Source organism: Coturnix japonica, chromosome 5 (genome assembly GCF_001577835.2).
Source record: "Coturnix japonica isolate 7356 chromosome 5, Coturnix japonica 2.1, whole genome shotgun sequence".
In the NCBI taxonomy this organism is placed as follows: domain Eukaryota; kingdom Metazoa; phylum Chordata; class Aves; order Galliformes; family Phasianidae; genus Coturnix; species Coturnix japonica.
Window position 1 is genome coordinate 919,703 of NC_029520.1, and position 22,212 is coordinate 941,914.

At 38.4% G+C, this 22,212-nt stretch overlaps 1 protein-coding gene across 4 annotated transcripts; it reads left to right on the forward strand.

The window, feature by feature from the left end:
• The first annotated feature begins 278 nt into the window (after positions 1–278).
• KNL1 (kinetochore scaffold 1) lies at positions 279–22,081 on the forward strand. Of its 4 annotated transcripts, none has more exons than XM_015863291.2 (27): positions 290–455; positions 1,540–1,604; positions 1,760–1,799; positions 2,926–2,985; positions 4,619–4,680; positions 4,943–4,998; positions 5,458–5,491; positions 6,384–6,421; positions 6,760–6,812; positions 7,924–9,358; positions 10,220–12,714; positions 13,252–13,396; positions 13,700–13,767; positions 13,967–14,065; positions 15,095–15,210; positions 15,786–15,876; positions 17,389–17,505; positions 18,147–18,234; positions 18,609–18,692; positions 19,037–19,076; positions 19,186–19,287; positions 19,682–19,782; positions 20,050–20,118; positions 20,264–20,373; positions 20,917–21,035; positions 21,264–21,386; positions 21,495–22,081. In XM_015863291.2, the coding sequence occupies exons 2-27, from the start codon at positions 1,570–1,572 to the stop codon at positions 21,598–21,600; spliced, it is 5,886 nt and encodes a 1,961-aa protein (XP_015718777.1). In that variant the 5' UTR covers positions 290–455; positions 1,540–1,569; the 3' UTR covers positions 21,601–22,081. The 4 variants fall into 4 exon arrangements, with proteins under 4 accessions (XP_015718776.1, XP_015718775.1, XP_015718777.1 ...); XM_015863292.2 differs by having other exon boundaries at positions 10,310–12,714; XM_015863290.2 differs by having other exon boundaries at positions 279–455; positions 5,461–5,491; positions 7,924–12,714.
• Positions 22,082–22,212: the final 131 nt, after the last annotated feature.

Here is a 22,212-nt window from a genome sequence, read left to right on the forward strand (position 1 = left end):
TCCTCACAGAGCCTATAAGAAACCGCGCCATGGCTCCCGCCAATCGCTTCCGCTCACCGCGCTCTGCGAGATGGCGCCCGCCATCATTCCGTGGGAAGGACGCAGAGTGAGGTGAGGGTTCAAAACAGAGGGGCTTCGTCCCGGCTGGGTGATGCTGAGTCTCCAGCCTCACCGCTCCGAGTGCGGTGGGCGCCGGGGAAGGCTAACAGCGAAACAGCAGGCAGCGGGCTGACAGCGCGGAGGGCCGCCATGTTGTACGGAGAGCTGGGCGGCGCCATGATGGGGGACGCCATGATGGACGGCGGTTTGGCGCGGCGCGCAGGCGCGGCGGTTGGGTTTGAATCGTGAGGCGCCAGCGGCGGCCCGGCCCTATGGGCGCTGAGGGGACGGGGGTCAGCGGCACAGAGCGGTGAGAACGGCGAGAACGGCCGAACAGCGGGGGAGAAAGGAGTGAAGTAAGTCGGGAGGGCTCGGGGCTGCATGAGGTGGGATGGGGTGGATGGGGATCAGGAGATTTGGGCGCGCTCGGAGTTGGAGCGGCCTGGAGACATAGAGCCTCCCTAAAGCCGCCCGATGGGTGGGGTTATGGGTCGCCCTGAGGGGTGCACGCTGATGTAAGAGGTTGTGGGGTGTAAATGAGCAGTTGGAGTCACTCTGGGATTGTCAACCCTCTCCTCAGTGGCAGAGGGAGGAGAAAAGCAAATGGGGGCCCTGTGGGATGCCCACCTGGATCATAGGCCTCAGGGCTATATATTGTATATACTTACAGTGTACTTAATCCTTCCCTAAGCTTCTCTAAAGAAGGAAGGTCAGCAATATCCTGGGCTCCATCAAAAGAGGAGTAGCCAGCAAGGACAGGGAGGTGACTGTCCTACTTAGCCCTCAAGAGGCCCCATCTGGAGTCAAGGTCTGGGTTATTCGGTATAGGAGGGATGTTCTATGACTCTACAGACGTTATTGAGGCTTAGGGAAAGGAAGTACCCTGGTAACTATTGACAGCTATGCATAAACTGACATGTAAATATCCTTTGCAAAGTGATTGACGGAGGTATAAATGTTGATAAGTACCACTGAAATCTAGGAAATAACAAAGTGATATTTATTATTGATTTGATGGTACAGTGTTGTGTGATCTTCAGGTCCATGAGAAACTGAGGTTATGAGGTACTATATCTTGTACTAAGTTATGAGATATTATTGCAGGAAGGTGGAGGAGAGGCAGTACTGGGTGAAGCATTGTAATACGTATCAAAGCAAACTTTGTATTGTAGAATCCTTGGTTGTATTTACTAGCTATTACCAGAATCTTAATTTTAAACAGAACAATGCCTGGACAGTAAAACTCAAACTGCTGGCACAGTTGATTTATAATATCATGTGCAATAGAAAATATAGACTTGAGAGGCTTATGAAACATCAGTGAATTCCTGTGGCTAAAGAAAGAGAAAAGTTATACCAACTTACTGAGGCTAGTATCTAGTTGTGGCTGTATGTAACATTCTTACTGTCATTCATTAATATTTGCTTGTTTCAATACAGTGTTTTACAGGAGAAATACTTCCTGCAGAAATGGACAAAATTTACATGGACTCTAACGCGGAGAAGTAAGTTGAAACTCTATAAGGATCTTATTGTCATTTAACTTGTAAAAATAAAGGAGAATTTGAATTATTAACCCAGAATTTTGGCAGCGCTGTTCAAGAAATACATCTTGCTCTAGTTTATGCACTAATATCTGTTTCTCTTTTTCTCCCTCCAGTGATAACACAGAGCACATCAGAAGAAAACGGCTGTCCTCTGTGAGTAACTTAGGGCATTCCTAAAGTGAGTGAGTGAAGAAAGGGAAGCTGTAAAGAGAAATGGGTTTTCTCATCACAGTTTGAAGGAAAAACATACCAGAAGCTAAGACCCTATTAGATAAGTGAATGAAAATTATGCTGTTGTTCATTGAAATACCCTACATCCAAGTAATCAGTTCATATAGCCTCCTGATTCAGCAGTTCATTCAGCAGCTGAATAAGTTACTTTTGACCTCAGCAAGGTGACAGAAGGTCATGCAGTTTCCACATTAAGATTTGCAGGTGAAACCACAGATTTACCTGGTAATTTTCTAAGTGGAAGAGAATGCATTTAATATTCAGGACAGTTTACTCACTCTCTTCTCAAAATAAATGAATACTTACGTAAAATGTTCAGAAATGAAAACTGTGTGAACTATGTCTGTGCTTATGGATTGAGAGTGTTACAAATTCTTTGTTCAACTATATATCCACTGTTTTTCTGAGTCTTTTAATTTATTCTTTTTTATGGCTGAATTCCCTTTCTAAATCTTAATTACAGTTGGAGGTTTATGTGCTTATTTGAAGTTTATTTACTTAGGATTGTTTTGTTTCCAAATTAATTCTCAAAGATGTGAAGCATTAACTGTGGAATATTTTAAGACAGAATAAATGGGCTGCATGCTTCAGTAAGACCTACCTATGTACATTGTTTCTTCTGTAAAAGTCCTGCTGCACTGATTTAACAACATAAGCCCCAACACCATGCCTTTATCTCTTGTTTTTCCATTATTAACTTGTGTATCCTGAGACCTCTGCCCTGTTAATTCTTTTACCAGGTGGTCTCTTATACAAAGTGTCTAGCAGGGTGTTCATAGCTTATGACTCTTCCTGCAGTCTCAGAAAGAAGCACACCTTCAATTGAATTCCTGTCTGTAGTGCTATGGTGAGAAGCAGGATCAGAGTCTATCTAATGCCCAATACGGGAATGAATTATATGTTGTGTAGGGTAACTCAAGGCAGTTTGATTGTATGTAAGTCTTGAACTGCTTGTACACTGGCTGTGATTAAACCTCTCATTTACTTGTTGCTTCATCTTTTTGTAGTAGCGAGGACTAATTTTCTCAACCACTGTATTTCGTATTAGATATTAAAGACTCCACGAAATCCTCTTGATGATCTAGGAAATGGGAATGAACTCACTCAGGTAAATCTATTCAGTCCTCTTTGCTGATGTTAATATCTTCGGTTTGCTCCTCAATTCATTCTTGATTAAACTTTCACTAGAATGACGTAGATGTAAAAAGTCCTGCAATAACTGCTGTGGAGAGTAATGTTAGGAGTAATAAATATTACAATAGAATCATAGAATGGCCTGGGTTGAAAAAGACCATAATGATCATCTAGTTTCAACCTCCTGCCATATGTAGGGCTGCCAACCACTAGACCGGGCTTCCCAGAGCCACATCCAGCCTGGCCTTGAATGCCTCCAGGGATTGGGCATCCACGACCTTCTTGGGCAACCTGTTCCAGTGTGCCACCACCCTCTGTGTGAAAAACTTTCTCCTAATCTCTAACTTAAACCTCCCCTGTCTTAGTTTAAAACCATTCCCCCTTGTCCTATCACTGTCCACCTTCATAAACAGGCATTCCCCCTCCTGTTTAAATGTTCCCTTCAAGTACTGGAGGACCACAACGAGGTCTCCCTGGAGCCTTCTCTAAGCTAAACAAGCCCAGTTCCGTCAACCTTTCCTCACAGGAGAGGTGCTCCAGCCCTCTAGTCATCCAATAAATCCAATTCTATAAATCCATTCTGTTTTTCTTTTCTTTTACATCAGAATATTTATTCTGTTAAGTGGAGTAAAATAATCAGAAATTAATAGATAGAACTTGCTTCTGCTATAGTCCTCTTGATTTGAAGTTTGATCTGTTAGAACCAATAACTGGTAAAGTCAATGAGGTGAGGTCTCTTGAGACCCCTGCTGTAGTTCTTCAATTCTTGGGTCAGAAAACAAAATAAATCCTGCAATTCATGTGCTAAACAATAACACATTTTTTTCCATAGTTCATCACATATTCCAAGCAAAAAGCTTTGTAACTGATATTCTGCTCCTCGTGTCTAACTGAGCAGTAAGCAAAAAGGGACCTGCTTCTTGTAAGGTGTTTAGCCAGTGTATCAAAATACAATTATTTGCTATCTCTTGAGTCAGTGCTGCACAGCACTGCCCTTCCCATGCCCTGGTTTCAGACAGCATAGTTTTAATAGCACACAGATGTTGTAATACAAGAAGAATTTTACAGAGCAGCAGCCATGGATCACAATAAGGATTTCACAGAGCAGCAGCTGCAGAGCAGGGTAAACAGCATGAGAACCAAGGACACCTCTAGGAAAAGAATGGCTCATGGCTTTGAACGGGGGTTTTAGGGTTGTTATTGCAGTAGCTTTCCTCCAATTAGTGTGCGTGATTTCCGAACGCCCTTGTTTGTCTGCTATAAAAGAATAGCTTTTCGGGCAATAAATTGGCACAGCTATATTTAACCATATTGGTGTGTGGCTGTTTGTCCTAGTGCACTGACCTTTTGCCTTCAGCTTCACCAACACACAGAGGATTGGTTTGTTGCTGGGTGATGGGTGCATGCCAGGGGGGCCACTGTTGAGCTGCTTCCTTCATAGTGTGGGGGCAGAGGGCTGGCCACACGTAGGTCATGAGTTGGACATGTTTGTGTTAGAGTATGTGGTTTGCTTTTTTATTTTCAGGTTGTTGAGAATCTGTACTTATTCTGACTTGTGGTATAAGAATTGTTCCATGTAATCAAACCACTGTGTTCTTTATTGTCAGGATCTTAACATAGAAAAGCGTAGGAAAAGCTCTCGACGTGTCAGCTTTGCCAACACCATAAAGTAAGTTTGATTGAAAGGATGCAGGTCTACATCCTTCATTTAAGTATAAGGCTAAAGACTGTAATCTGCCACATTAGTGACTGTTTTTTTACTGAATCTTATGAGAGCAATTACTCATTTTTTCTTCCTAGCTAGAAAAAAAATATATGGTTGACTGAATTTCATATAATTAGGAAATTCAACAACAATAAAAACAACTTTTTTTTCCCTACGCTTCAAAACTGATGGTCTTGTGTTTTCAGAACCTCCTTTTTGTTCTTAGTTGCAGGGTCTTCCATCAAGATCTCAAGAACAATGCAGCAGAAAGAGAAAATGAAGGTAAAGCTCCTTTCTCTTTTGATGGATTTCCCAGAATTAGCAACAAGTTTACAGCCAGAATTTAGGAAGTCAGGCATGTCAGTCACAGATAGGGAACAATATGGTCAGCTGTTTATAATGGACAGGTTAAAAACCCATTGATTACTAGCATTGTTGGATCCCTTATCTCTGAGTAGGAATTACTTTATTTTTAGACAGCAGGCAGCTAGAGCAAAATCTGCTTTGGTGATTTAGATTAGAAGAAGGCTGTGAAGAATGTCATATTCACTCTGTCAAAGATTACCTAGCGAAATCTGAAAAGCTAATGCATTTTCAAGTACTTTGCTTCCCTGGGTTTTTGCCACGATAAAAAGAAACATCAAGGGTGAGAATTTCAGAACATTCTATTAAGTTTACTTTTGTCTCTCAATGTTTTGATCCCATTTCTCCCTCTAATATGTTTAATTTTCATATTTTTAGCAGAAGAAACTGAGAGTGATGTCCTGCTTAATCAGTAAGTCTGGGGAAAGAATGTTCCCACAATTCTAGAGCTTCGTCCTGTGAATGCATCTCTTCATATGGCATGTAACCATCAGAACGTTAATCCTCAAAGAAACAGACAAATGCAGCGTGCTTATTTAGATATAAAATTGCTCAGTGCTTTTGTCTGGTTAAAGAAGTTATATAAGAAGGATGTGGCTGTTTTGGCCTTTCACACAGAGATTTCTGAAAATCTGAATTGCATCTTGAAACTGCTTCTGCCAAGGTCAGCTGCTTGGGAATATCTATCAGGAGTGACCTATTGGAGTCCTCATTTCATATACATCTTTTTGGATATTTATTACTGTAAATTCTTTACTCGAAGGTGGATAGTTGTCTGATATAGAAGTTATTGTCTAGGTAGAATAAAATCATGGGATTTCAAATGAGATTTTTTTTTTTTTTTATATTGAGTTAATAATGCATTTAGACTGTGCATGAAGGAAAATTTCTTATTTAAAACCTGCTGTAGGGAAACAGCTTGCTTGTAGTTAACAAATGCTTTCAAAGCAATACAGTTACATACTTGAATGTGTATGTAAATAAAGATAAATAATCCAGCTTAGGTTTCTTGGTCTTGACATAACAGTCAAGAAAACACTGAAAAGCAGAAGGTATTAAATGTTAGACAAAAGTCAATACACTTGTTGTTGTGTCTGGCTTTTGGTTTTATGGAGAAATGTTTTCAGGCTTTAAGGGCACAACTTCCCGTTTTCAAAGAGAAAGGGAAGACTGAAAGTGGAAAGTCTGAGTTAAATATGAAGTATGAGCTATGCGACATAATTCTCTGCCTTTTAAGTATGTTGTTGAAACCACCTGTTTTACAATTTTTTTAACACACTGTTTACCTAAATGACCTTTTGTAGAAATGAAGAACCTGAAGCTGCTCCATGTGGGATCACTGGTGAGTTTAAAAATAAGTTTAATAAGAAAATGGCTATTTTTATTCCAGGCTATTGATTAATTGCTAGTAGAATAATTTTAATATGTCTTGAACAGTCTCCCTGTTGTAGATCACTATTGCTTTATAGGGCTTTGCCCCATAAGGCTGTTTACAAGCACAGTGTTTTGGAAGTAAGGATAGACATACTACATGTTCAGAGCAGTAATGAAAATATTTCTCAGGTTGTAATTGCTTTAATTGCACTCACTTGCAAAGTGATGCTTGTATGGATCTTCAGTTCAGCTGATTAAAATGATAAAATAGATCAGCAAACATAGTATTTGCTTTTCTTTTAACAGGAATGAGCACTTTGCTTCATGCCCCTATCCAGTCATTGGCGCAGCAGACTGAGGTATGGGAATTTTATTCCTTCAGTGCTGAAAATATTAGTGTCCAAAGTATATTCTAATAATTTATGTAGTTAAGGTGAAAGATGTACCACAGCTGTCTAAAAAAAATAAATCCTTGAATTCACATAGAATTCATCTGAAGCGTAATTTCCTATATTTTGAAGTATCCCACCAGTACAGTGTGTGGAGACAGGACAAGGGGAAACAGACAGAAACTGGAGCATAGGAAGTTCTGCATGAATGTGTGCAAGAACTTCTTTATGGTGAGGGTGACGGAGCACTGGAATGGGCTGCCCAGGGGGGTTGTGTAGTCTCTTTCTCTGGAGATATTCAAGACCTGCCTGAACGCCTACCTGTGTGACCTGGTGTTGGGAACCTGCTTTGGCAGGAGGGTTGGATCATACTTAGGTAATGTATATGGTTGTGCTTTTTCTATTACATTTTATTTCTTGAGTTTATAAAATAAGAAATAATTTTAAATAAATATGAAGTTTTTCTTAATATTTATATATTCATTATGTTTGATGAAACACATTATAATCTTGCTACTGGCCAATTTTTGTCCACAGCTTTAAAATTGTAAATCCTTTCTATGAAGGAGACTAAAATCTTCTTAGTCAAAAAAAAAGATATGACAACTTGGTGCTGCTGCTCTGGGAAGTGTGTGTGATAAGCTGGGCAGGGATTTTATTTGCAGTTGATCAGGTGAAGAAGAACAGAAACCACATCGCAGAGTGATAGAAAATACTGATTCAAAAGGCTCAGCTGCATGCTTACAAGAATTTCATGTGTCTAAACATGAATTTTTGTCCAAAAGAAAGCTGAGATGCATTGTTTCAAGAAATGCCATTTAAACATATGTAAAAATATCTAAAATGTGGGCACTAATAATTTATAGTGAAGTTGTCCTGCTTTTCTTCCATGTTATTACTTGTTGAGAAGGACTAAAATCTTTTTTTATGTAAAAAACAAGAAAACAAGGCAAAACAAAAAACTGTAAAGATAAAACCCTAGTCTTAAAACTGTATTCGTTTTTTTTTTGTTTTTAATAGAGTAAGCTCTTGTGTCATTTGTTGCAAGTGCCAGTAGCTGTCATTTCTTGTCTTTTTTCAGTGCCAAGATGTGGACAGCGCTATTCCAAGAACAAATAGGCCTGATACAACTGTCATCTTCACAGATGAAAATGAAATGGATATGACAGCTAGTCACACTGCAGTGATTGCACGTAACCGGATAAACAGTGAAAGTGACAAAACTGAGAAAATAGATATTGTGTCGTTTCTGGCTGAGTTAAACTCTACCAATGGAAAGGCAGAAAAAAGCAAAGATTTTCATTTTTCCTTTGATACTGCAGACCATTTTTGCCCATCTTTTGAACAGAAGGAAGATGCTACTACAGGAAAGAAAATACATTCCAATGAGTTTCTGATGAACTTGAACTCAAATGAAAAAACACTTAATCCTATTGAAGGGCCTGAAAAAGAGAACCTTTTTTTTGTCCCTTCACAAGTTTCAGAAAACATGGCACGATCCTCAGTGGAATATGTATATTCCTGTAAACAACTGTCCACCTGCAATGTAACAAAAATTTTTAGAGAGCAAGATGATGGAATGGAAATAACAAAATGCCAAGCATCTGATATTCAAAATATGCATTCTGGTCTTGGTGAGGTTCCAGCAGAGCAGTTGGCATTTGCAGATGTTACTCGGGCATTTGCAGATGATGGAATGGATATGACAACAAATCACACTGCAAAAATTCATTTTCCCTTTGCCATTGTAGGGAATCAAAACTTAAGCTTCAAAGAGGATTTTTCATCCATGGAGCTAGTGAACGATAGAGTTATCGTGAAGAGAACATCTCACCAGCAATTAATCATAAATCAAGACCCTCAACTTTGTACAAGCAAAAAAGTGGTAAATGTTGAAGACACAGTAGATACTGCAGCACTGCGGGCTTTTAAGCAGGAGACCAGAACATTGTCTTCTATCCCAGGATCTGTTTCTTCTGACACTGTTTTCCGAGATGATAAAACTGCTGTTTTTCCTCAGTGTGATGACATGGAAATTACTGGGAATTACAGAGATGTATTCCATAATGCAAGCACCGAAGGAATGAACAATTCATGTCATAAAGCTTCTGAAAAAACAGTTAACAGAAATTCATTGCTAGTAGAAAGAAGACCTCCAGTAAACAATGACAACACGAGAAGTCTGTCCTTAGATGATAGAACTTCTCTGTCACATAAGAATGATGCACGTGAACTATCTTCAGGCTCAGATCGACAAAGTGTAAGAGTAACCCCAGATCACAGTGCTGCTTCATTGAACTCTGGCTTCAATTCATGTACAAATTCAGTATCTACTGGTTCCTCTAAGGGTAGTCTTCAGGGCAGACTAGCAAACTCCCTACTTGTTTCACTACCGGGTGTGAAAACTGCAGTGTTTTCAGGAACAGATAAGGACTTGACTAAAAATGTTGTTGGCAAGGGTTACAGAGGGAACACTGAAAATGAATTTCCTCCTGGAACGTCCAACTCTGTCACAGGTAAACCACATTTTCTTGATAGTAGGTCTGTATCTTCCAATTCAAGGGAGCAGGAAAAAATGGAAATAACTAAATGTCAGTCAGTTGTCAGTGGTGATCAAAGCATTGGGATAACCACAGAAGCAAAACAAATGCACTGTAAAATAATTCCAAGTAAGAACCAGAGCAATAACATTAGTGATGCTGCATGTTCTTTGGATAGGGACAAGGAAAATCTTGAGGCAATTGGTGCTGATATCAGTTTTAGACAAAGCCAGGCTATAGAAATGAATGCTAGAGGTGTTGAGGTGGCAACAGTCAATAAGAATCTTGGAAAACCAGGCTTTCAGGCTAGTAGTCTGAGTTCCTGTGCAAAGAGCATGTACTCAGTCCAGGAGCAAAAGAGGGAAGTCTCTGAAAATATTGCTACTGACAAAGGTGCATTCACATCATTGCAAAGTGAAAAAGTACATGTTTCTCAGCCTTTGGGAAATAAACTTCTGAATTCTTCAGTTTCCTGCACAAATGACAAAAGAGCCATGTTTTCAGATGATGAAAATGTGCATATAACCGAAGCTCATTCTTCAGTTGTTACTCCTATTAATATAGTACAAGAAAATGAGAATACTCACGTTCAAAATAATGTTAAAGCCAGACAGCTGCAAAACCAGAACTTCCAGTTTTCTGATAATTCTGAGATAGAACATACAAGGGGTGTTGAAGAGAGGTCAGTAGCCAGTAATTCTAAACAACTTAAGGGAAGTTTCCAGTTGCCTTCCTTTTTGGAAAAGTCAGTTGTATTTCCCTCTGGTGAAAACATGGACTTGACTGAAAACTCTGCGGTAGTTGCTCCTGGTCAAAATATCTGTACTATTTTCCCAGGAAGAAAAGCAGCACCGGGACATATTGAAGATAAAAGTAAAACATTCTTAAAAAAAGAGGTGACTGGAAAAACGCATTTGCTTTCTGCAGGTGAGAAAACTATCATCTTTTCAGAAGGTGCTAACATGGACATCACTGGAAATCATACAACTACAACAGGCAACAAAACAATTTTGCAGCCTAAAGTTTTGAACAATGACATGTCCTTCATTTCTGAAGATCAAACTTGTGTTTTTACAAAAAATAATGACATGGAGATAAGTAGGCTTGATTCTGTTACAACTGATAATTCTCTGGAAAAAACTGTCTCTCAAGGAATGCTTTACAGAACTAATAGAAGGAAAAGCTTGAAGGGAACAATAGGGGAAAAGACTGTTTTATTTTCACTGAGTGAGAATAATGACATGAGCATCACAGAGGGACTTACAGCAGCAATTAGCCGTGAAATCGTCTCACAAAATGAGGTAGGGTTTCCTTCTCCATCTTCAGCTCATCCTGTTACAAATGTTACATTCACAAGTAACAAGGCTGACGCAGGTATTAAGTCTTGCTCTGCCAATAAAATTACTGCAAAAGTTTCATGTGATGATGCATTGATCTCGGATAAAACTGTTGGATGGGAAGTTCCTTCAAATGGAGAAGCTACTATGTTTGCTATGGATGATATGGAAATCACTAAAGCCCATAATGTATCTCTAAAAGAAAATTTTCTGAAAGGTAGGCAACCCAATCAGTCTGTTGCTTTAACTTCCTCAATTATGTTTACAAGTGACCAGGCTGATATGGAAATAACTGAGCATCACCCTGTTGATGGAAGTGTTGAAAGGGATTTATGTGAGGATAAATTAAATCTACCCACACAGACTGTACAGGAGGCACTTTCAGATAGCAAAACAGTCATATTTCCTTTGGCTGAGAATATGGACATCACTGAAACTCATGATGTATTAAGTGGTAAGATCCGTGTATGGAATGGAAGGTCGACTCCAGCTATTTCTGCAGTTCCTGCTGATAAGACCATTGTATTTTGCCACAACCAAGATGATATGGAAATGACTTCATTACATACTATTGCTGTTAAAAACAATACTGAAGGATCTGAAAATCAAGAAGCATCACATAAAAGCTCTCTACAACCAGACTTGCATAGTGCACCATCGTCCTCTTGCAGAGATGAAATAGATTCTCTACAAATAAAAGACCTGAATGGTGGGGATCATAAAAAATGTAATATTAAGCCCTTAATTCCTTCTGTTTCATCAGCCTCAGCACTGCCTACTGAGGAAGGACATACCAAAGCCCACGGTGGCACAATAACAGATTCTACTTATTTCTCAGTTCCAAAAGATGCTTTGGATGTCCAGGCATTACTTCCTTCCACAGAAAATCCAAATCCTGTAAACAATAAGCAGGATCTTTTACATCCAGGAGCAATGAAATCAAGGAGAGCATCTTTCAAGCTGCCAGGTAATATGGACTGCAGTGAAGAAAGTAGAGTTGAGAGATCCCATGTTTTTCTTCCTGCTCAGCACTCAGATTCTTTGAAGGGTCCTCCAGATGCACTTAGTACTCAGAGAAATCAAGTATTGACAGATGATTCATCTAGGCATGAAAATCTAGCTACAGATTTAGCTATGGATGGAGCAGGTGTTGCTCCAGTTTCTAACAAGGAATTGGAAGAAAATGTGCTGTCAGCTGAAGGAGAGGCAACAGAATTCCAAGTAAACTCTGAACAAACTAAGCAACTTTCAGTCAGTGATAATCTGAGAGATCCAATAGAACCTGAGCCTGAATTATCAGGTATTTTAAATATTTGTTCAAAACTGGAAAATATTAGAAGGAAATCTATAGTTGTTTCTGAAACTGTTCTTTCTGACCACTTGCTGAAGTTACCGACTCAACCAGAGAATACCTTGAGGTTAGGAAGAAATAGCATAAATGAACAAGAGTTATGTTATGACAAAGAGCAGGAGAATGCATGTCTTGAATCTGGAGCTGCTCCCACACATGCAAATTTAGGAATGGCACTTAAGGGCAGATATCAAGGAAGAAATGTCCCTCTAGGTATCTTTCAGCCTAAACTACCAAACAGAAGAAATCCTTCTGTTTCAGGTGTGCAAGACATAAATGCAAAATCTTCAGGCAAAGCAGAATCACCATTTCCAGAAGTAAATCTGAATACCATTAAAGCTCCAGGTTTTGATAACTTAATTAGGCAGAACTTCAGCCCTTCTCAGTTTATAGCAGAAGAATTTCTTCCTGTCTGCCCAGAAGAAATGGATTCAAATGATTCTGTAAGCTCTGATTTTGTGGAAGAGGCTTGCGACAACAAAAACAAAAGAGAAATCCACCACAATGAAGAGATTCAAGTTGAAGAGACAAAAACTCACAACAGTGCAAAAAGAACTTTGAAATATGTTGAGGAGGATCTTCAAAATCTAAAGAAGCTCAAGGTGGATGAAATCGTGGTTGGTGAGACCTCCCAAGACTTGCAGGTAAGTCTGATCACACATTATCAGGATGTACCTAACACTAACAGCACTTTTATTTATATGTTCAGGTGTGTAAAGTAAGTATTCTTAATCATCTGTACTAAACCATTTGCTAGTTGTTGTTTATGTATAGAGTAAGACCAAAAGCTAGTACTTAACATCTGAATATTCATCTTTATTTTAAATTGGATGTCTTACGGACAACACGAGTTGCTATTGGATTGAGAAAATCTGAGGAAATATGGAATGCTGATCTGAGCTTAAGAATTAGTTTGTGCATCATCATTAGAAACTTTTTAGCTCTGAAAACTGTAAGAGTGTGCTGTGCTGGCTACACTTCTTATATGCCGTGGTAAGAAGTAGAGTATTCATATGCTGGTTTTTCATGCTGATCAAGTGTGAAATGTGCAGATGCCAAAAATAGTTCAATTCTGAATGTCAAGAAATGGCTACACAAACTACTGATTGAATTGTTCTTGCATTGTTTCATAAAACGTTTCTGATTTCCTTTCTTTTCTTTTTTAAACATGTTAATACTAGGTTACTTATGGCACTGTACCTGAAAGTCAAACAGAAGTTGCTGAAAGTGAAAATTCTCCTCATCTATCAGCTAAAAACCCTGACTGTACTCATGCCAACAGCAGCAGCTCTCTAGACTCTGTTAAGGCTGACACAGAATTAACAAGTAAGGCTTCCTTTGTAGTAATTATCTTGAATTTTTATATCTTTTTGGATTAATAAAAGATGAGCCTTACCCTTAATACATACCTCATTTGGGAAGGGAGTTGAATGCCTGCTTTGCAGTTTCGTGTCCAGCTTGTCAACGTGCTGTTTTTACTCTGGCTATAAGGCCAAGCCGTGCAAACTGAGATGAGGAGAACAGTTCAGAAGTTGCTTTTCTTCTAGAGCCAAGTAACTAAGATTCATATTTCTGTAAGAATATTTGTAACCCCTGCCATATTGTTATTTCTTTCTTTATTTTGTCTAGTTCAACGAAGCAGTCAAATGGAGTCGCACCTTCTCATAGATAGCATTTGTGAAGATAATTTGTGGGAGGTATGTATATAACTGAGAGATGCCAGCTTCTTTTCCTAACAGGAAAAATACTTGTATGCATATATATATATGTGTGTGTGTGTATATATATATATATGTGTGTGTGTGTGTGTGTGTGTATATATATATATATATATATACCAGCAAGCAGTTTTTCTTGAAGAATGCACTTAACTGCATGGTTTTCCTAACTTTGCAGAAATTTCAGAGTGGTGTCATCACAGTTGGGGAGTTTTTTACTCTTCTTCAAGTTCATATTCCAATTCAGAAGCCCCGGCAGAGCCATATTCCAGCTAGTGTGAGTATCCATCCTTTGAAACTAACTTTACATTATATTTGTCTGTGTTTCTAAGTGCTCTATATTAAAGGCCTCTGAGCTGTTGCAAACAGAAATGAGTTCCACCTTGACCAGTGTTAGACACCACATGTTTTCAATTCTCTCTTTGCTATTTCACTGCTAATTGATGCTTTTTTCCCCTCAGTTTTGAAAAATAGAATGGATTTCAATCCCATCACAAAATGAAATGTCTTAGTTTGTGGTTGGATAAATATGCTAATCCTTGTCTTTTGAGCTTGTTTAAAGAGTGACATACTTGAAAGACTTAGAAGCTCTGTCTAACTTCTTCACTTTATCTTCTTACTCTATCAATTGTCAATATATCAACAGAAAAACTGTCCAAACTGAAAATACTGCTTAATTTTAGTGCATTTGCTTTCCAGTATTTCTTCCAGCAGCTCCAGTTAAAACTGATTTCTTCTTACATAGTCAAGTTTTTGCTTTCCCTTTCTATAGGCACCTCCTGCAGTACAGTAGAGGAGTTTATAGGGACAGTCAGCTTTGACGTGCAAATTGATAAGAAAGTTACTGAAGTGGATTTCTTGCATTCTCTTCTTAGTTTTACATGAACACAACAATATGTGTGTACTGCAAATCACAAAGTACTCAGAGCTGGAACATTTGCACTGATTTGACTTCTGGCTCTTTACTTTCAAAAGTGACTAGAAGGCATTCCCTTATTTTGCTTACTTTTAAATTAGATGAAAAATAAGTACCACTCCTTAAAAAGATTATCTAATAAAACTGTGTGGATGAGCTGCCTAATTTTCAGTACTGCAATGGAAAACCTTACAAGCTTTTATGAGCAGAGAAAGTTTGTAACATGGCAATGGCATTTATTTAATAGAAAATGTAGGGAATTAGTTAGGGAATTAGGGAAAAATTTATGTCCTTTTGTTGGTTTCTGCCTATGAACAGAGAAGAAACTACTGTCTCTAAAAAGCATATTTCCTTCCCCCCCCCTCACTATTTTCCCCTGTTTTTCCCCAGTGTGCTGTCAGTGCTCCACCTACTCCAGAAGACCTGATTCTCAGCCAATATATTTATCGTCCCAAGATGCGTATCTATGAAGAAGATTGTCAGGCTCTTTCTCAGATGATAGCTGAGTATGTCTGTATTTTTTCAACCACAGTTTAAATTAATAGTTCTCTTTTTCAGCTGTTGCCATGCAGAATGGCCTGGGGAAAGTTAATATATCACACATAGGGGAAAACAGAAAAAGGATAGGTAACCTATTTAATGCTGGCAGATTGATTAGGTGGTATAGGGCAGCCTCTTGGGGAGATGTGGTAATGGATATAGTTACAGCTTGATTTTCCTCTGTTACTAATGAAGTGTTTCAGTTACATATCAGAAGAGTCAAAGGTTTTGAGTGGTACAGAAAATGATCAAACATGTGAAGCAGAATCATAACCGATTATGATCTGTTCCAATTTTCCAGTGTTTGTCATACAGTTAGCATGATTTAGTTCCTTACCTGAAGGCCACTTTTTGATCTAATGCATTATGGCATCTACAATTTGTGTTAAAACAAGATTTATGTTAAAATTCAAGTCAGTAGTAAGGTTTTTCCCAGCCCCAATAGCATCATTTCCTATTCCTTCAGCCTCTTTATCTGCTTGGTGTAGTTGCAATAAGCCTTAATTTCAGGTTTTTTTTTTTTTTTCCCTTTTTATTTCAGATTAAAACAGTATGTAAGTGTCCAGGATCAACCACTAGTGAACGTGAATAAGAGTTTGTGGGAAGTAATGAGAACCTGCTCTGATGAAGAGGTAATATTGCATAAAGAGCTTTACATAATGAAGAAAGCTCACTCTGTATTTAAATAGCTGGTCACTGTGAAATGGTAGGTAGAAGATAGAAGGCAAAGTAGTTTCATGAATGAATGATTACTGTAGGAAGTGGAATAAATAATTTCTTACATGTCAGAAGGGTTAAGTTGCAGAGCCCATTTAAAATAGATTAGATTGAATGTGCTACTATCAAACAGAAAAACTGAAGTTGATAATACAGGTTAGTTCAGAGTAGAGAAACTTAGAGGAGCCTAAGCAAGCAGCACAATTTTAGAAGGAAAAAATGAACTGCTCTTACTGTTGAGGCTCTGTAGTTTCATTGGAGGAGCAGAATATTTCGTTAACCTGAATGTTTATTTAGTTTGGAAAGGTATGTGTGATAGTGGAAGACCTATAATGAATAGAAAATAGGTCATTACACAAAAATAAAAGCTCATATGGATTTAGAGTGCAACAATGGTGTCACATGCCAAAGCAAAAGATTATGAGGGAGGGAGAGAGGGATTTAAAGGAGAATGCTAATGACAGGGAGCACAAAAGGCACCCCAAAGGCATTTGCATTTAAAAAACAAGCATTATAAGAGTATTCCAGACGGAATCAAGAAAGAAGATCAAGAGATTGTTTTCCTTGCTTCTAAAGCCAAGAAAAAGGACTATAGTCAATGAAAATAAAAAGATGATGAAAAACAGTGTTTTTCATAATTCATAATTAGATTTGTGCTACAGGATATCACAGAGGCTAGGATATTAACTGGATTCAGGTAGAATGTACTCAGGAACAATAAAAGGCCTTAGGACTCTGAGCTAAGAATTACAAATTTGAAAGGTTTTTGAAAGCAAAGCTCTACATTGTGGCTTTAGAATGATGATACCACCTAGTGGAGATAGATTGAAAACATGGTATGAAAAAGCAATTCGTACATTCTGCATCTTTAGCTTAATAGTTGTCAGAGAAAAGGTTGTACTATGTAATCTGTAGCTATGTTCTGTTGGAACAGGAGGCTTTGTTACCATTTCTTGTGGTCTGGGCACTGCCTGGACTTCTGTTAGCATTTCAGTTATCCTCTTTAAACACTAAGGGAACGAGTGTTCTAAGTATGTCTTGAACAATTGAAACGAGAGCCATCTGACACAATTAATAACATTGCTCTTTTGTGTGTGTGTGTATGTGTGTGTGAAACTAAATCTTAAGTTACTGGAGCTGTTAAAATCCAATGCTTCTGCTTTGTGTGCTGTTCCCCCTCGGAAGATAGATTGTGTTGGATCTTTGCTGAGGAAATATTACTTTATTAGTAGATTGCACTTGAATTAATGGAATTTAAGGCTGGACAATCCCAATTTCATCTGAAACTTATGAAGTACTGCTCCTAGAGAAATGGGATATTGCAGGGAGTAGGAGCAAACAAGAGAGCGAGTCTAAAGACTAGATTGAAAAAGACTTTGTTTCACATTCTCATTCACTGTCCCTTCCATATTCTTTATTCATTGCAGCTGAAGGTCTTTGGAGCAGAACTGAACAAAATGAAATCCTATTTCATCAAGGAAAGTAAAATCCTGGCTCACAACGAGAAAGAGGCGCTATACAGCAAATTGCTGCAGAGTGCACAGGTAATGTGCAGCAAGGCTTTTGAGGTGTAGGTTTATAAGAGGAACTTCCACCATATTTTATCGGTGCTTGAACTAGCATAAACTGGGACCATCAATGTGGGACCCTAACTAATATAAGTCTGGCTACTAATCATGTTTGTCTTTTATCCATAAGCATTTGTAAAATACTTTAGGACAGTGACATTTTCTTACACTTCTAGGAACCCTCTGCCTAAGTCTTTTGGCAGTTAAAGCTATGGGAATGAAAAACGGAGTACTAAAGGAAATGCTGTCAGAAATTACTTTATTACTATAGTGATGTCCATATTAGTAACTAACAAGGAAATGCAGAAGCAGTGCATTGAGATAGGTATCTAGAAATCTACTTAGTTACATATCTCATCTCATCTCTTCATTTTTGAGAAAGAAAGTGGGTGGGAAGATACACTGTCAAGTTTCTGGTGCTTTCTTAAGCATGGCATCTGCCTTATTGTCAATTATTCTGCCTCTTTGCTCTAACCACAGATTGTATCAGCTTCTTTGATTAGTCTGTTAGCATGCAAAGATCTAAATGGTGTTCCCAGAAGGCATTCGGTTTCTTTAAAAATGTCATTGACTTGTGTAAGAATACATTGCAAAGGAGCACGATTTTCCCACCTTAGGAACAATATGAAAAGCTCCAGTCAAGAATAACAAACATGGATGAATTGCTTAAGGAGGCAGAAAGTTGCCTTGCAGATCTGGAAGCAGGTATGTGTTTCAAAACAAGGGAGTGGTTTGTTGATTTCTTGTTTGGTCCCTTTATATAAGCTGCGGTTGGTACTTGGGGTTGTCACATTTGTATTTTCATTTATTTTCTTCCTTCTGAATTGTCTTTCAGTGCCTTGGGTACAAATTACATTGCATGATAACAGCTTTGAAGCAATGCAGTAAAAGGAGTTTTATTTTCCTTTTCTGTTACTTCACGTTTCTGGTAGATACCCCTCTCTCCCTGACTTCTTGCACATCTTTATCAGCTGTTTTTTAAATACTGAAGTGTCTAGAACACAGAGACAGATAAAATGGATTGTAAATATTGAATCTGGGAGTTCTGTGTAGACCTTCTGATACTTTTTTTCCCACAGATTCTGAATGGGCAGAATGTGAAACAGACTGCAGTGATGATGAAATGGAAGGAGAGGACTCTGAATCAAGAAAACTAGAAGAAGGTAATAGTACCAACTTTTAAGTTCTGAAGAGAGTGAAACTCATTGATGCAAATATCATGGCTTTCTTTTTAACAGTGCATATAGCAAATAACACAGATGTTAAAGTATGAAACAGATTTTATTTCTCGTGGCAAAATGTGACTTAGATCAGTGTGATCAGAAGAGTATGTGCTTGCTGTCATGTTCAGTACTGTTCAATACAACTAATTTTTGTTGACCGCGTATCTGCATGCAGGTAGAAGTGACAGCTATTAGTTTGAGTTCTTTTGCACCTGCGCAGTAAACTAGGACTGTATTTGCTGCTCTTTTATCTCACAGCTTTTTCTTCCCTGCTTTTCTCTTAGAATTGGGAAGCCTCAAAGGTCAAGAAGAGGAACTTCAAAGGTAAGATGTCAGAGGGGATCTAAGGAGCTTAAAAATATTTACATTCAGGATCCTAGAGATTTGTATTATTTTTCACCAGTACATCAGATGTTTTGCTTCATCTTTGTAGAGAACTGTCAGACCTGGAGACTGAGAATGAGCGAATACTTGCTGAAATGAAGCATCTACAGGAAGATGAAAAGAGCTGCCAGGAACTCCTGGAGAGATTCAAGTAAGGAAAATAATAAAAGACTTTCAGGTGTTCTATTTTTGTTTTTATCAGCTAGTTCTGGAGCTTTGCATTTCTATATACATGTATCTGTGTTTGTTGTTTTTCCTTTTTATTTGATTTATCTTTGGATGCCCATCTCCTCACAGCCTATGATAAGCAACAGGACTGTGAACTTGTAATGGCTTTACAGTGATACTCTGTATTACCTCTTTCTACATCCAGCTCTCCTCCCATCCCAAAAGTAATGTGTGTGAAATGAATAGTATTGTGCTTTGGATCCCAAAAGATTCTTTTATTATATACAAGCAAGCATTCTTAATTCTCTGATCTCTATCCTTTAGGTAATTGTTTTGATTGGTTGTTTGAAACTCAAGCTGTGTTTTATTCCTTTTAGCTTCACTGAGTGGGAGATCAGTGAATGGAGTGAACGACAGGCAGTCTTTAATTTTCTTCATGATTCTATTGAACTCACAGTAGAGTTTGAAACCCCAAAAGGTAATTTGCAATACTGGCAGATTTCTGTCTTATAAATTGATAGGTTATATAGTTACACAACAGAAACCTAGAGATTCTACACTAGTAAAAATTATGTTAAAATAAAAAATGAATACAGAGGTACCATGTGAGCTAGGAGAAATGATAAATAGTGGATTTGAACGGGTTTATCGTGCTCTCTACTATCTTATAAATGTGTGTAATAAGTGTCTGTCTCTTAAGAGAACTAAGTATAGAAATAGTTACTATGGGTTTTTTCCTTCTCAGATGGTGATGTTTATGGCGAAAACCCTTCCAGAAAAATAGTTAGTCTGAGCTTTGAATCTCTCTTGGATGGTAAGATATTTCACATAGCTTGAAATTAGCTGCCTGCATTATACTCTTATTGGGGGGATGTTATACATTTGTGTTATAGCTGCTAGTGCGTTACCACATGGCTTTGAAAAGATTTCTTGAAACACTGTCTCCTTTTTTGTTACAGAGGAAAAAGCTCCTCTCTCCTCCTGTTTAGTTCAAAGACTGATATTCCAGTTCATTGGAAGTCAGGGATGCTGGCAGGAAAAGTGTCCCACGCTGCAATATTTGCCCCAGGTAAAGCGTCCGAAAAGCCTAGAGGAGTCTAGAAAAATACGAAATCTTTCTTTGTTGCAGGTTGATACAGAGAATAAAAGTATATTGATGAATATTTGAATCAAAATCTGCTTCATAAATGTTCTGAAGTAAGAGGGAGAAGTACCTGCCCCAGAAGTCAAGAGACATAAAAGAAGGTTTCTGCCTTCTTTGCTGCCTTGATGTCTGACTATCTCAGTGATGGCTTTAAAGCCTTATTCCTGCTAGTAGAAATCAGGGCATTGAGCTGCATGCCGTTCTGCTTTCAAGAGAATGAGCAGTTTAAATTCCTAAGCCAAATCCAATGTTACCTGTATTTGTGCAACCCTGGTGGCAAAACTAAGGGGAGAAACAGCAAAGATGGATGTGTATTTGTTTTTACGCTTGTGCAATTTCCTTATTGGATACAGAGTGAGATAGTAGTTAAGCTGTGTATTTTTAATGCCTTCCAGCTTAAACTTCATTTTCAAGCATCACACGGTGCTTTCAGTTTCAATGTAAATCCTTTTCCCATCTCTTCCGTAGGTGCTTCACGATGTCTCTTTGGTGGTGAGTCGCTGCAGGATCTTAGGAGAGGAGATTGAATTTCTGGAGAGATGGGGTGGAAAATACAATCTTCTCAAGATGGATATCATTGACACAGAGTGAGTAACTTTAGATGGAGCTTATGCCAATTTTTAGAGGGTCTCTACATAAGCAGAAACAAAAAATGCAAAGTTGTTGTTGAAATGTTGTTTTATGCAATTATTTTTTAACAAATCTAGTTTTCTAGATGGAAATCTGTCCTGATTGGAATAGGATTGAATTCATGGAACAAAGGAGATGTACATTCCTACACTTTGTGCTGATGTTTTTGTTTCCATTTCTTACAGTCTGAAGCTCCTCTTCTCCTCTTCCACTGCTTATGCAAAGTTTGAGTTGACACTGTCATTATCATCCCACTACCCATCAGCTTCACTGCCTTTCACCGTTGGAAAAAGAATTGGAAATATAGGGTGAGTCGAGCAGAAAGAACCAAACCACATCACTTGTATTTCAAAGTGAAGGTCGGGAAATTAAATGTTCGACATCCTTTCAAACAAACGTAACTTTCTCTTTTCCAGACACGAGGAGATTTCTGCTGTTCTCTCTAAAGTACCTGTTGGTTACCACTACCTAAGAAGAACAGTGAGCTCGATACATCAAAATCTGCTCCAGCTTCCCAGTTGATTGCTTAGATCTGCATGCAGGAGTGAAGAAGTCAGAGGACATTCTTTGCCTTGTGTATCATACAAACTCAGTGTCTCTCTCACCGGTCACCTTGGTGTCCTATATTCTTCCCTAGAATGGCTGTTTGCCTTACATAGCTTGTGCTTAATCATGACCTTGAATGCTTTGTTCCTAGTGAGAAGACTGAGCTATTGAAATTAGAGGAGCCATCCTTTTATGTCATCGGTGCACTCCAGATTGACGTTGTATATAGGCTGTGTATTACATAGATTGAGCTGCTGACATCGATGTAACCCTTGTGAGTTGATAGTGTTGACATTCCTCCTGTTTCTAAGCCCTCTATAGGTAGATAATGTTTTGTACCTGTAAAATACATTGAATTTGAAAGTTGTTTTCACGTGCCTTAAGCGCATATATATATTTGTTGCTCTCCGTTGGGAAGGTGGAAGTTCATTAAACTTTTGACTCATTCCTTTTCCAAGCTGTGTTTATTGGCTGATGTGTTTAAGCTTTCGACTGATGTGTTTCAACTGAAAGTCTGCCCTATAACTATATAAAAATCTATCGTTTTGAGAGGATTTCTCCTAATCTGATGTCTGATATGAACCTTCC